Below are 13587 nucleotides of genomic sequence, written 5' to 3'. Positions count from 1 at the left end.
CAGTGTCAAGACCTCAGACTCCTAGATGCCCTGCTCGGGGTTAAAGGTTGTGCCCATTTTCCAGGGGAAAGTTGATTTTGCTAGATGTGCAAAAAGGCTTTGGAAAATTCCCTGGGTGATGGTTTATCGTGTTAATGTGGGTACGGCCTATTATTATTGTTATTTAAACAGAAATAGCAGCAAGAGAGAATATCAGTAGTTTGCTGCTGAGATTTGATGATGGGGAGAAGTGGCAGGGGCTGGATTGGCAGTGGCCGGTGCCCCCGATGGCGGCAGGTGCAGTGTTGCATTTCCAGTTCCTCCCCATTCATTCCTCCAGAGCATCTGAACTCAGATACTTGTCAGGTGTACGAAAAATCTACCTCTCTGGTTCCCTTCTGTCTAGTATGGCTGGATTGGGCGGTGGAGCCACTCCAGGAAGGGAACAGTTGGAGTCATGACCATAGGAGGAGCCTCAACCCGGGTCACTTTCAAGATCAAAGAAAGGAGCACAGATCCCAAGAATGAAGTGACGCTGCGGCTGTACGGGCAAGAGCACAGGGTCTGCACCCACCACTTCCTGTGCTATGGCACAGACCAGCTCCGCAAGAGGCTGCTGTTGAAAGCCATACAGGTGAGTGCAGCGTGCTCATGTGCTTCATGGCTGCTTCAAACCTATAATGTTAAATGCCTTAAGTTTTATAGTCAATGCACATACATAGTCGGGTAACATCAGACACCCTCTGTCATGCAGGAGCTTCCCTACAAGTACACAAGCATAGAGCCTGCGTCACAAGCACTGTTTATACTAGTGTGCAAAGAATGTGTGTCTGTGGCATGAACACAGGCATATACTTAGGCTTGGGTTAGATTTTCATTGTTAAATGTTGATTTCTCCGCACCCACACAAACCGATGAAAGAATATTTCCATCAATGATTGTTGAAATGTACAGATAGGGAAAATAAGAAAAACGCTCCTTAAGAACTTATGAGGGTTTGATTTAAGGATATTTACTTTGTCTATTTTGATGTGATGTTGGCAGTTTGTACTTTAAACAGCTATAAAGCTTTAACTTTTTTGAATCTCAACATCTACTGCCATTAAATCATTGTCTGCCCCCGCACAATTTCCTGCAACTGAAAATTGAAATCAATAAAAATAGGAAAAAATGCTTAAAAATAAACATCAGTATTCTCCATCAAAATTATATATAAAAATTGAATTCTGCCAAGTCTACATCTACTTCCTGGCTGCTGAGCACTAGGTGTACTGCATGCATGGCCAGGTGGACACTGTGTACCGTATGTGTGCGTAACACACACAGAGGTTAAAAGCTGCTCCGTTGCACCTCCCTATGAGGAACTGCCCTTGCTTTAGACCCCTCTGCCCCACTTGTGTTATGGTAGAGTCATGGGGATCATAAACACTAGCTCTTGAATCAGAGGGGTCGTCGTGTTAGTCTGGGTCTGTAAAAAGCAGCAGAGTCCTGTGGCACCTTATAGGCTAACAGTCATATTGGAGCATGAGCTTTCGTGGGTGAATACCCACTTCGTCGGATGCATGTAGTGGAAGTTTCCAGAGGCAGGTATAAATATGCAGGCCAGAATCAGTCTAGAGATAACGAGGTTAGTTCAATCAGGGAGGATGAGGCCCTCTTCTAGCAGCTGAGGTGTGAAAACCAAGGGAGGAGAAACTGGTTTTGTAGTTGGGTAGCAATTCATTGTCTTTGTTTTAATCCTGAGCTGATGGTGTCAAATTTGCAGATGAACTGAAGCTCAGCAGTTTCTCTTTGAAGTCTGGTCCTGAAGTTTTTTTGCTGCAGGATGGCTACCTTTAAATCTGCTATTATGTGTCCAGGGAGGTTGAAGTGTTCTCCTACAGGTTTTTGTATATAGCCATTCAAGGGCTCATCAGGAAATGAAGCTTCCAGCCCAAAATGCTAGTTCTAGGTATGGTCTACCCATTACCAGAGCATCTGAGCAGCGCCTCACAATCTTTAATGTATTTATCCTCAAAACACTGCTGTGAGAGAAGGCAGTGCCATTCTCCCCATTGAACAGCTAGAGGACTGAGGCACTAGGAGACTAAGTGAAATGCCCAGATGTTTGTGGCAGAGCAACAATTGAACTCGTCCCCCACAGCTCCGGCTAGTGGTCTAACCAATGGACTGTTCTTCCTTTTGATTCATGCTAGAGAATCAATGTGATGAGAGCTACAGCAGAGTGATTAACCAAATTCCCAGCGGTGTCTCCCCAGTCTCAGAGGGATGAGAAGAGTTTGGGCACGGGGATCTCTTATCTTTAGGGCTGGACTGGTAGATGGAACATTCATCCCAAACTCAGATGGCCTGTTCTTGAAATTTTGATAAAAGTCTGACCTGTGAAAATCCTTTAGCTTCCCTGCATGTCTGCTTTGGGCTGGGAAGGGGAAGGTCAGAGGAGCAGTATTTCTGGTCTGACAAGAAGGACCAGGAAACTTACAAGGGGCATGTTCTCTAAATTCCCACCACAAGTCCCGATTCTGTAAGGTGCCAAACACTTGCAGCTCCCACTGAAAACATGCAGTACCATGCAGGTTTAAGCCCCAACTTTGCTGAGGGTTAGAGAGTTTGGATGAGAATCTGAATGGCAGGGGGTTGGTTTATGCAAAGCTTTTAAAATCCGCCTTCTCTGTTATAACCCTGGTATGCTGAAACCAAACTCTCCTTAGTTTCATTGTATTTTGTCTTTATTTGAAAAGTCCTGTTCAGACTCCAGCACTGCCTTTCACGCTCTGTGCTCCTGATTTATCCACTCCCTCTAGGACCACGGCTATGTGAGAGATGTGTCTAATCCCTGCTGGCCTCTCTCCTATTCCCGGGCGGTTCGGTTCGGTTCTGTGCATGACGGGCCCTGCACTGGAAGTAACGGCTCTTTAAGGACACCTACCTGTGAAGATGTGTTTCACGTAACTGGCTCCAGCAACTCTTCTGCCTGCAGGAAACTCATGGGAAGTTTGTTCGACTCCTCCTTGTTCTGCGGCTTCTCACAGTGTTCCCCAAATGGAGTTTTCCAGCCCAACATAACCAGATTTCAGGTAAGTTCTCCATTACATTAAGGTGTGCTTTACGCATGGAGTTCTTAAGAGATATACCCAGCTCAACAGCTAATAAACATTGTAAGATTGATGAGTATGTATTAGTGCTCTGTCCTCTGCTGGCTGGAATTGGAATTGCTCTGGGTAGTATTGCAGCACTGCCTTCTACTGGATGGGAATGAGACTTGTTCTACGGTGTGTCATGGGCCCTACACTAATAATAGCAACAGATTTTTTTTAAAAAATATTTATTTATTTATTTATTAGCTAAAGTGGTAGGGGTCTCCTGTCAAGCCAAGAGGATCTGACGTGTACTGCTTCTTTGAGGTTCCAAATAGTGATCGCTTTCTGGTTAGTGACAACTCTCAAGTGTCTCCGTGAGCATGGGTTTAATGAACCGGGTGTCAGCCTGGGTTACTCATTAGACCTCTAGGCTTCAAATGCTATGATGGAACAGAGGCTTAGGCTGTCTGAGCCTGCAGTGAAGTACCAGGGTGCCGTGTTTCTGGAGGCGCTGTCCTTCTTATATCTGCTTATTCTTCAGGTGGAAGCTACAGATCCCCTGGCACTTTCTAAACATAATGTAGGGAATTACTTTGATGTTCTGTCCAACATCCCCTCTCTGAACCACAGGTTCTAGTGTCCAGAGTCATGTGGGAGCCTGGAGTGAACATATGACTGCTGCAGATATTGTACCGCTGGTACCTCACTCCCCTGTCTGCAAAGAGCGCTTGGAAAGTTTGAGCGTGAAAGGTGCTAGATGAGACCAGACTCTCTGCTGGGTGCTGGTCTGTGTCTAGTGGCTGCAGCCACATCTTTGCCGTACAAGCTACAAGGGAAAGTAATTCAGCTTAGTAGCTGGAGGATCAGTTTAACTAGTTACCCTACTCCTGGCCCAGGGAGCCTCCATCAGACCCTTGGTGCAGGGGGTGGGGGGACCTGCCGGAGGCATTTCGAGGCTAGCAGTGAGAGGGGCTGGGAAGAGGTGTGGCCAGGACGGTTCTGCATCCCAATTATTCCCTGCTGCTGCAAGCCCCAGCTGGGAATCTGGTGCTGAGGAGCTCAAGGGCTGCCCTAATCTGTGCTAAAGGCCAGAAAAGCAGCTTCCCAGAGACATTTCTATTGTTTGCCCCTTTGGTCAGTAACCAGGTGTAATGAATTCTGCTTGATCTCCTGGTGTGTGTCATGGAGACATACAGCTACCAAACACAGACGTGTTGGGAGAGCGTCCTGGGAACATGCCCCATGTGCCCTCATGCCGCTGCCTCATTTTAGTCATGCTACAAATGGGCTGAATTTTCCAGTGAGTATTTTTGCTGCTGTCCTAGGTGATTTCCGAGGCTCTGGATCTTGTGAAGAAGATGACGCCCTCTACCGACCTGGGCCAGGCAGTCGACTCATTCTGTGGGCTGTCTATGGAAGAGGTGACTGTGAGCTAACCCACTTGTACCATGGGATAAGTGAGGCAGGCAACGCTTTCAGGCAAAACCCAACTCAGACCTTCGGTTCTCCTGAAAGCGCTGCGAGCAGGCGACCCCAGCCAAGGGGAGCTTGAGGTTCTCCTGGGTGTTGGGTTAAGATCTAGCCCATTTCCAAAGCCTTGGGACTTTCAAGAAATGGGGTCCAGTGAATGCAAAAATACTCTAGACCCAGACTCGCTCCACACCCTCAGTGGGCCAGATTGGGGTGTTTGTTAGTGGGGCTGAGCAGAGGGACTCCACTGGGTAACTGAGAAGCAAGCCCAGCTTATCTGTTATTTGGCTATTTTGTTTGATGCTCGTGTCCGTATGAACTATTCTTGTCTCCATGGATGCAGGCAGGGACTGTTCTGCCTCTTCATCTATACAGCACATGCGGCAGTCACCTGTGCATACATGGTACTGTTGGAATGGGTATAATAACCTAATGGGTGAGCCTTTCCTTGTACGCTTTGTAAAGCATGGCACAAGCCCCTGCTTCATCTTAAGGCAGAGAGAGAGAGAAAGTACTAGGAGCAGACACACTCTGCAGCCTCCTTGGTGACCCGGGTGTTTCCAGCTTCTGACAACAGCTGAATGTAACAAATCCTGCTTGGTCTCGCTGGGCCAGATTTCCAAGGGCTGAACATCCACAGTCAGGGTCAGGCTTTCCAAGGAGCTCCGCACCCAACTTCCGCACAACATGCTGAGCTCTTCTCAAAATCTGGCCATGATTGTCAGTGCTTGAGCCTTTCTGAACATTCCAGCCATTGTGCGGATCCTGGTAGAAATATTTCCACCTCAGTGCTGACACCAAGGAGATGTGGCCTGACTGGTTGGGTGGTTCAAGCTGGCTGGAGGTGCCATCTAGCTGTGGATGGGACTTATCTTCAGGGGGTGCACACAGGTTTTTTTTATACCATATGTTTGGGACGTCCCTGGGAGATCCCAGGTTATAAAAAACTCCAAATCTCCGCAAATGTCAAACGTTGTCCAATCTAAATTTGCCTGTTTGTATTTTTCATTTTTCATCACTGCTTTGTGGTTGTTCTGTGGCTTCCTAAGACTGCTCAGCACTGGACAATAGGTATATTGTGCCGAACAAATAGGGTCCCTGACTTTGATATAATCTGTACAGTGTTATGCAGAAGAGAGAGATCACCCATGGGAGCTGTGATCAAAGCCCCTCTCCCTCAGTTTCTCATTTAATCAAGTGCTGCTTCCTTTGTATTAAGGAGTAGACAGGGGATGCTCACTGGCCCTCCTGTATTTTACATACTTATGTCTTCTTTCCATACAAAACTATCTTCATCCCCATGTTCTCTCCCACATGGAGCACCCCATGACGTGAGGCCCTTCAACACCCAGGGGGCCCATGGAGATCCTTCCATGGGGAATTCAAGAGATTTTTCTTTGAAAAGACAAACAAAAATGAAATTTTAAAGTGATTTGGATGAAGGAGGGTCTCTCCCTTCTCTGAGGGTGAAATAAAAGTCTCCAGTTTAGCAGGCTGAAAGAAGCATTCGCTTCATAGCCATAAATAAGATGCTTGAGAACATTCCTGAGCATTGCTGCAATTCAGCAACCGGTGGCACAGAGCAACAAGGGCTGGATTTTACCATATTAGGAGCATTCAGAAATGCAGTTAGTGACTATTTACTTGTCTAACTTCTTTTGCAAATGCTGTTAAGCTGAGCAAGAGGCTCCAGATGAGACCAGACAGTCTTGCTGATCACTGTTCCGTATCCACGTTCATTTACTATCTAAGTACAAGGGGATTCCTGTTTGACTTGGACAGCTCTGGCCAGATTACATTTCAGGAGAAGGTCAGTAATATAGTATGTGATGCTTTAGATAACAGATGTGTCTGTGGGGAGGTAGCTAATAGTGCCTGGGAGGGATATGTCCTATCCCATAATCATTTTTGTGATATCTTACATGGAGGCTGTCATTTTTGGCTGGCAGCTGTTCCTCACAGGAAAAGGTGATGGGGCGGAGGGTGGGGAAATAGTTTGGATAAAATAAGAAATGAGTCCAAACATGCAGAACCTGAGCTATGCAGCTATACCCCAGTGCCATATTTTTATAAAATAAAGTCACTAGTCTGACAAGCAGGACTGTCAACTAAGCCACAGAAAGATTATCATCTGTGTCAGTCACTGTTGTGAAACTTGACAGACCTCGCGAATGAGCGGGTCAAACTTCCAACCCTAACGTCGAGCAACTAGTGCTCTGTTAGAATGCAGTGTGTCATGGGGCGCAGGACACCGTTGCAGGTGGTGGATCAGGGAAGGTGGCCAGGAGAGAATTTAAAACGAAGGGCAAAAGGACATCCTTGTGATTTTCTGAGTTGAGAGATGGGCCTGAGCCAAAAAAATCCCGAGCCGTCTGGTTTTTGAATGCCTTGCAAAGTTTGGGAGTGTTCACATCTGGAGAGCTAGTGTGGTCTGTTACTGAGCCGGGGGCCAGCTGTGAAATTTGGGTTCAGATTCTGAACCATCTAGGGGTCAGGGGTGATTGGTTGGACATGTCTTTAAAAAAAAAAAGTCACACCTCTGCCCTTCCTGCCTTTGGCCAGGACTGGAAGCAGAAATGCCCTTCAGAAACTAGTAATCTCCTGAGAAAGCCTGGTCTATTGAGCCTTCTAACCCAATTTTGAGACCAAAGAAACTTCGATAAAATTAACTAAGCTTTGGGTCTGGGCACTGAGAGATCTGTTTGAGCCTCCAGCCCTAGGCTTCACCTGTCACTAGTCACCTGCCATGAACCCAATCTTACTCTGTTGTTTTGTTTCATTAGGTTGGTAGCATATCAGCTGGCTGGTCTCTTGGGTACATGCTGAATCTGACCAACACCATCCCAGAGGATAAGCCGAGGTCCCTGAAAGCGATTGAATATGGGATCTGGCCCTTGCTCTTTATCCTCTTTGTCCTAATGCTCACTGGCTCTTTCACACGCATCGCATACCGAGTGATGGCTAAGGACAACGGACAGGACCTCATCTTGGAAGGACTTTGACTGTTGTCCCAGGGCTTGCCAGCGCTCAGAAGAGGGCGATTACAGGACAGAGAGAATGAGAGCACACAGTGGAGTGTCTGGCCTAGGAGACGCTGCAGAGCTGTTGCATAGGTGTCAGAAAAAGCTCTTTAGTGTTTAATTCTTTTCATCCAACCACTTCTCCAAGAGGCAAACAGCCAGATGGGGCTTCCAGAGTTCGGTATGGCGTTCAGCCAGTTGGGCCTCCCCACCAAGCCAGACAGGTTGTAAACATGTCGCTTACACTGATGCCATAGAAAGTGCCTGGTAACGGGCCCTGAATGCTGCGTACATGCTGGTAGCTGTTTTCTGTGGCGCTGAGAAGGTAGATCCCAGTGGAAGAGATTCGGGTTTCAATCACTCCTAGAGGTACTCTGGGGTATCTTCCTGGCTGTCAGTTACTCTGGATTTGCACTTTGGTGGCTGATAGCAGAATCAATTGGAAATCTGGCCTTGCGCTCTTTTGAAACTCTGGTCCACAGAGACCACAATCAGTAGCTTTTACAGGAAAAATGGGTTTCCGAACAAGCCTCAAAGCAACACGGCACACTAATACAACTGTCATCACAATGGAGCCAGGACAGTCTTGTCAATGCTAGAAGGGCAGAGTGAAAATATCATCAGACTGTGAAGAATTTGTTGTAAAAGGTGCTGTTCCTGCCTGGAAGAGCAGACCCTATATCCACTGATTGGGAATTGAATATCCTTAAAATTCAGCTGTATTGTAACTGCCAGTTCACTGTCATGTTCCACTTATGAAGGTAGCTTTCCAACCCTGGTAGTAATTATATGATTGTTTCAGCATCTTAGTTTTAACAAAGAAAATATCCATGCTCGTTTTCCTGCCAGCCTCACTCTTCCTTGCTAATGATCTCTTTCTGGCTTTGGTGGTGGTATGACGTGTACTGGGTAGCGCCTGGAGGTTCCAGTCAATATCACGGCCTCACTGTACTAGCACTGTGAAAACACAGAGTCAGACCATCCCAAATTTCTTGCAATCTAAGTACACAAGAGAGACAAAGGGTGGGAAGGGAAACTGAGGCACAGAAGGTGAAGTGACTTGCCCCAAATCACACATCCAGTCAGTGGCAGAGCCAAGAATAGAAGCCAGATCTTCCGATTTCCAGTCCAATGACCTATCTATTAGACCAGGATTAAAGTTAAGCAGTTAGTTTATATTCCAACATCCACATTTCCTTTGGAGGGCTGCAGTGATACCTGAGCACTTCTAGTATGGCGTGCTACTCCAGCATTCCTGGAACGTGGGGCTTCTGGGAATGATATCACATCACTAGCCAATCATTATCTCTGCTGTTTTACCATCATTCTTGGTACTAATCCTTTGTACAGTGACAGCAATCCGAGGAAGAGACGGTGGTTCCCTAGGTCAGTGGTTCTCAACCAGGGGTTCACAGAGGTCTTCCGGGGATACATCAACTAATCTAGAGATTTGCCTAGTTTTACAATAGGCTACATGAAAAGCATTTGCAAAGTCAGTTCAAACTAAAATTTCATACAGTGACTTGTTAATACTGCTCTGTATGCTGTACACGAAAATGTAATACAATATTTATATTCCAGTTGATTTATTTTATAATTCTATGGTAAAAATGAGTCAGCAGTTTTCAGGAATTGACAGTTTTGTATTTTTATGTCTGAGTTTGTAAGCAAGGAGTTTTTAAGTGAGGTGAAACTTGCGGGTCTGCAAGACAAGTCAGACTCCTGAGAGGGATACAGCAGCCTGGAAAGGTTGAGGCCGCTTCCCTCGGTAAAGCCACGGGTATTTTCAAACTCTTGTAAAAGAGCCCAGTGCTATTGAGGAAGTTGCTTGCAAAGAAATGGAAAGGATTAACTAAAATGAAATATAACCCTTCAACTAAAGAATTTAGGGTGTGATTTTTCAAAAATGACTTGGCCGGATTCTTACAGGTATGTAGGTACCTGGGAGTTAGGTGTCTGAATACATTTAACAGTCAGGCCCTGAGTGACTTAGGGATAACAAGCCCCAAAAGTTAAAAGCATGTGTGCTTCTCAGTCACTCAGGGTACGTCTACATGCAATAAAAAGCCCCGACACCGTGTCTCAGAGCCAGGGTCAGCTGTCACAAGCTCATGGGGCTCAGCGTGCAGGGCTAAAAATCACAGAGTAGATGTTGCACTTGGTCTGGAGCCTGAGCTCTGAGAGTCTCCCTCCTCACAGGGTTTCAGAGCCCAGGCTCCAGCACAACTCTGAACATCTACACTGCAGACTTTAGCCCCACAGCCCGAGCCCCATGAGCCCAAGTCAACTGATCTGGGCCAGCCCCGACCGTGCTACAGGTCTTTTTTTTTGCAGTATAAACGGACCCTTTGGGTAACATTTTTTTAAAGGTGCTAAGTGACATAGGGGCCTAAGCCTCATCTTCTAAAGGGATTTAGGTACTTAGGAGCCTAGACGCCATTGACTTTTGAAAATGGGTCTTAGGCTCCTCAGACACTTTTGAAAATCCCACCCATAATGTTGTTCATAACTGTATGTTACAATAAGGCAGTTCAAACATTTCTGGGGCCACTCATGCTGGTCTGAAGCCCCCAGGTGGAGCGTGGGGGAGGACAGGCCTGGGGGCACAGTGAAAGCTGAAGTAGGAACCTTCAGTTTGCCTTTTTTTTTTTGGTTTTGTTTGAGCTGCACGTCTAAGTATAACTTTAATAAGTGGTTCTAATGGACAATCGGTGCTAGTCTCAGCCAGGCCTTGTGAACAAGAAGAGCTCTGTGTAGCTCAGAAGCTTGTCCCTTTCACTAACCGAAGGCAATAAAAGATATTCCCTCACTCACATTGTGTCTCTCATTTTCTGGGACCAATACAGCTACACCAACACTGCACAGAACGTTTGTAAAAATCCTTGAACTTTAAGACACTTTTTGGTCTGACACTTCCCCCAGCTGACTTGCACAATGTTTCATTGTTCTATATTGCGCTGGGGGTAAACAGCGCAATCATATTCCAGCAGGTATTCGGTCCACCCATACCCTTCCTCCAGCTGTTGTGAACACAGAGAGGCTTCCTTTCGTAAACTAGGCAGATTAATATTTATGAGTCCCTCAGTGCCTCCCTCTCTCTCTGTCCTACTAAATCTATTTTTGCCTTCTAGCGTTAAGTGGAAGGGAAGGAACTTGGGTAGTAGCCAGTGCTCTTACTGCCGTTATAAGACTCTTAAGGTTATTAACAATAAAGCAAACCTCCCTGAAAACTCAATCCACACCAATAACACAATAGCAGATTTTAAGGTGGCCATCCTACAGCAAAAAAACTTTAGGACCAGACTTCAAAGAGAAACTGCTGAGCTCCAGTTCATCTGCAAATTTAACACCATCAGCTCAGGACTAAACAAAGACTGTGAATGGCTTGCCAATTACAGAACCAGTTTCTCCTCCCTTGGTTTTCACACCTCAGCTGCTGGAACAGGGCCTCATCCTCCCTGATTGATCTAACCTCGTTATCTCTAGCTTGCTTCTTGCTTGCTTATATATACACCTGCCCCTGGAAATTTCCACTGCTTGCATCCGAAGAAGTGAGTATTCACCCACGAAAGCTCATGCTGCAAAACGTCTGTTAGGGCTTGGCTACACTTACAAGTTGCAGCGCTGGTGGAGGCTTTCCAGCACTGCAATTACACCCCGTCCACACTTGCAGGGCACAACCAGCGCTGCAACTCCCTGGCTGCAGCGCTGGCTGAAAACCCATCCCGGCAGGGGTATAAGGAGTGCAGCGCTGGTGATCCAGCGCTGCTCAGCAGGTGTGGACACTCACCAGCGCTTTAAGTGTCCTCCAGGGAATAAGGAGTTATCCCAGAATTCCTGTTCAGCCACTCTGCTCATCAGTTTGCACTCTACTGCTCTTGCCTCAGGTGACCCGCCCTTTAAATGCCCCGGGAATTTTAAAAATCTCCTTCCTGTTTGCTGCAGCCAGGTGTGTGTGGAGTGCAATCAGTTAATCTTTCCAGGTGACCATGCCTCCACGCGGCAAATGAGCCCCAGCATGGAGCAATGGCGAGCTGATGGACCTCATCAGTGTTTGGGGGGAGGAATCTGTGCAGGCACAGCTGCGCTCCAGCCGTAGGAATTACGATATCTTTGAGCAGGTATCAAGGTCCTTGCTGGATAGGGGCCATGATCGGGACGCGCTGCAATGCAGGGTGAAAGTTAAAGAGCTGCGGAGTGCCTATTACAAAGCCCGCGAGGGCAATCGCCGATCCGGAGCTGCCCCCACGACCTGCCGTTTTTACAGGGAGATGGACGCGATACTTGGGGGTGACCCCACTGCCAATCCCAGGACAACGATGGACACTTCTGAGCAGGCTGGGGGACAGGAGGAGGAGGAGGCGGAGGCGGCGGGGAGGAAACCGCGAGTGAAGCTCCTGGGATGGGGGAAGACACCCCAGAGTGGGCATGCAGCCAGGAGCTCTTCTCAAGCCAGGAGGAAAGTACCCAATCGCAGCAGCCAGCAGTTGCAGAAGGACAAGCAGAGGAGCGGGTTACCGGTAAGCGGCTTTTATTTTCTGGGTGGAAATGTTTCTGGAGAGGAAGGGGGGTTATGGCTGCATGCATGCCAGACTAGAATAGCCCGTTGATGTGGTCTATCACGTCGCGGTAATCTGCTTCAGTTATCTCAGCAAAAGTTTCATCCAGAGCGTGGGCAATATGCCTGCGCAGGTTTATAGGCAGAGCCACTGTGTTCCTTGTCCCAGTCACGCTGACGCGTCCGCGCCACTGTGCTGCGAGTGGGGGGGGGACCATTTCTGAACACAGGCAAGCCGCATAGGGTCCCGGGCGGAATCCACATTGCTGTAAAAGAGCCTCCCGCTGTTCCCTAGTGACTCGCAGCAGGGAGACATCTTCCAGGATTAACTCCTGTGAAAAATGTTGGGAGACTCTTTAGTGAAGAGATAGGGAGATAGTGAAGATCACCCCTGCAGCTGCATCTTCACTCAACCCCTCTATCACTCCAGATTACCCGAAGCAACCAGCTCCCCTCTATCAATCAAGCCCCACTTCTCCCTCTATAAGCACCCCTCACTCACCATTTCGTGGCTTCTGTTGTGTTATGTGTGTGGGAAAAGAATGCTAAAGTGAGAACTCCCTCAGTGTAACAATTCATGTCTGGAGATAGTGGATACAATGCTGCCCCTGTTAAATGTTGTCATTTCTGGGTTTCTACAGTGACCTTGACTGCTGGACTGAGCAGATGTTCCACAGCACAGAGGCTGCACAATTTGAGAAAAAATCCCCGAAAGAGCAAAGAGGACATGCTGAAAACTGTTCTTCAACACTCTGCTAGAGAGAGTAAAGAATTGAAGGAGTGGAGAGAAAAGGAAAGCAAGATCCGCCAGAGGGAAAGCAGGAACCGGCAGAGAAATGCAGTGGCCAAAAGGAAAAGCACAGAGCAGCTTCTAAGCATCCTGTCGCGCCAAGCGGACTCTATCGAGTCACTCGTTGCCATGCAAGCAGAGCACTACCGTGCTACTCCCCCCCCCGTCTCAAAGCTTTTTGCCTTGTGCCCCAATGTCAGCTCAAACCACCTTTCCCCAGCATTCAGGTTCTTACCACCACCAGCTGCCTCCAACACCTGTACGTTCACCAACCAGCCCTGATACCTACCACCCTTACCCTCTGCACTCAACCCCCATCACCATGCAGTATATGCACCCTGAAGTGCAGGATTCATTAAACAGCACTCCAGACAGGGCATATGCAAACTTGTGACTGTACAGTTCACCAACCCACACCCCTGCCCTCTTGTGTTCATGAAATGTTGTGTGTCTGTCTGTCAAGGAAGTTTTTTTCTTTTCAATAAAACAATTCTTGGCTTTGAAAACAGTCTTTATTATAGCAGATAGTGAAAGATACCTTAGCCCAGTAAAGAAAGAGGCACTGCAAATCATTTTAGGGATAATAGAATAACAGTGTAAACAGTGCAATTCACTCCCATGCAAGGCAGCAAACATTACTGTTGGCTTTCAGCCTCAAATTCTTCCCTCAAGGCATCCCTAATCCTTGAA

At 47.3% G+C, this 13587-nt stretch overlaps 1 protein-coding gene across 1 annotated transcript in view; it reads left to right on the top strand.

The window, feature by feature from the left end:
• LOC123352621 (ectonucleoside triphosphate diphosphohydrolase 2-like) overlaps positions 1-10353 on the top strand; it is a 30287-nt gene extending 19934 nt beyond the window's left edge. Inside the window, exons 5-9 of the mRNA XM_044993023.1 lie at positions 386-613; positions 2784-3056; positions 4385-4480; positions 6205-6339; positions 7313-10353. Coding sequence (XP_044848958.1) covers positions 386-613; positions 2784-3056; positions 4385-4480; positions 6205-6339; positions 7313-7531 — 951 coding nt within the window. The 3' untranslated portion in view covers positions 7532-10353. The remainder of the gene's footprint in view (positions 1-385; positions 614-2783; positions 3057-4384; positions 4481-6204; positions 6340-7312) is intronic.
• Positions 10354-13587: the final 3234 nt, after the last annotated feature.

Source organism: Mauremys mutica, chromosome 18 (assembly GCF_020497125.1).
Source record: "Mauremys mutica isolate MM-2020 ecotype Southern chromosome 18, ASM2049712v1, whole genome shotgun sequence".
NCBI classification, from domain to species: domain Eukaryota; kingdom Metazoa; phylum Chordata; order Testudines; family Geoemydidae; genus Mauremys; species Mauremys mutica.
Note: the sequence above shows the minus strand (reverse complement) of the source record. Positions and strands in the feature narration are given on the sequence as shown.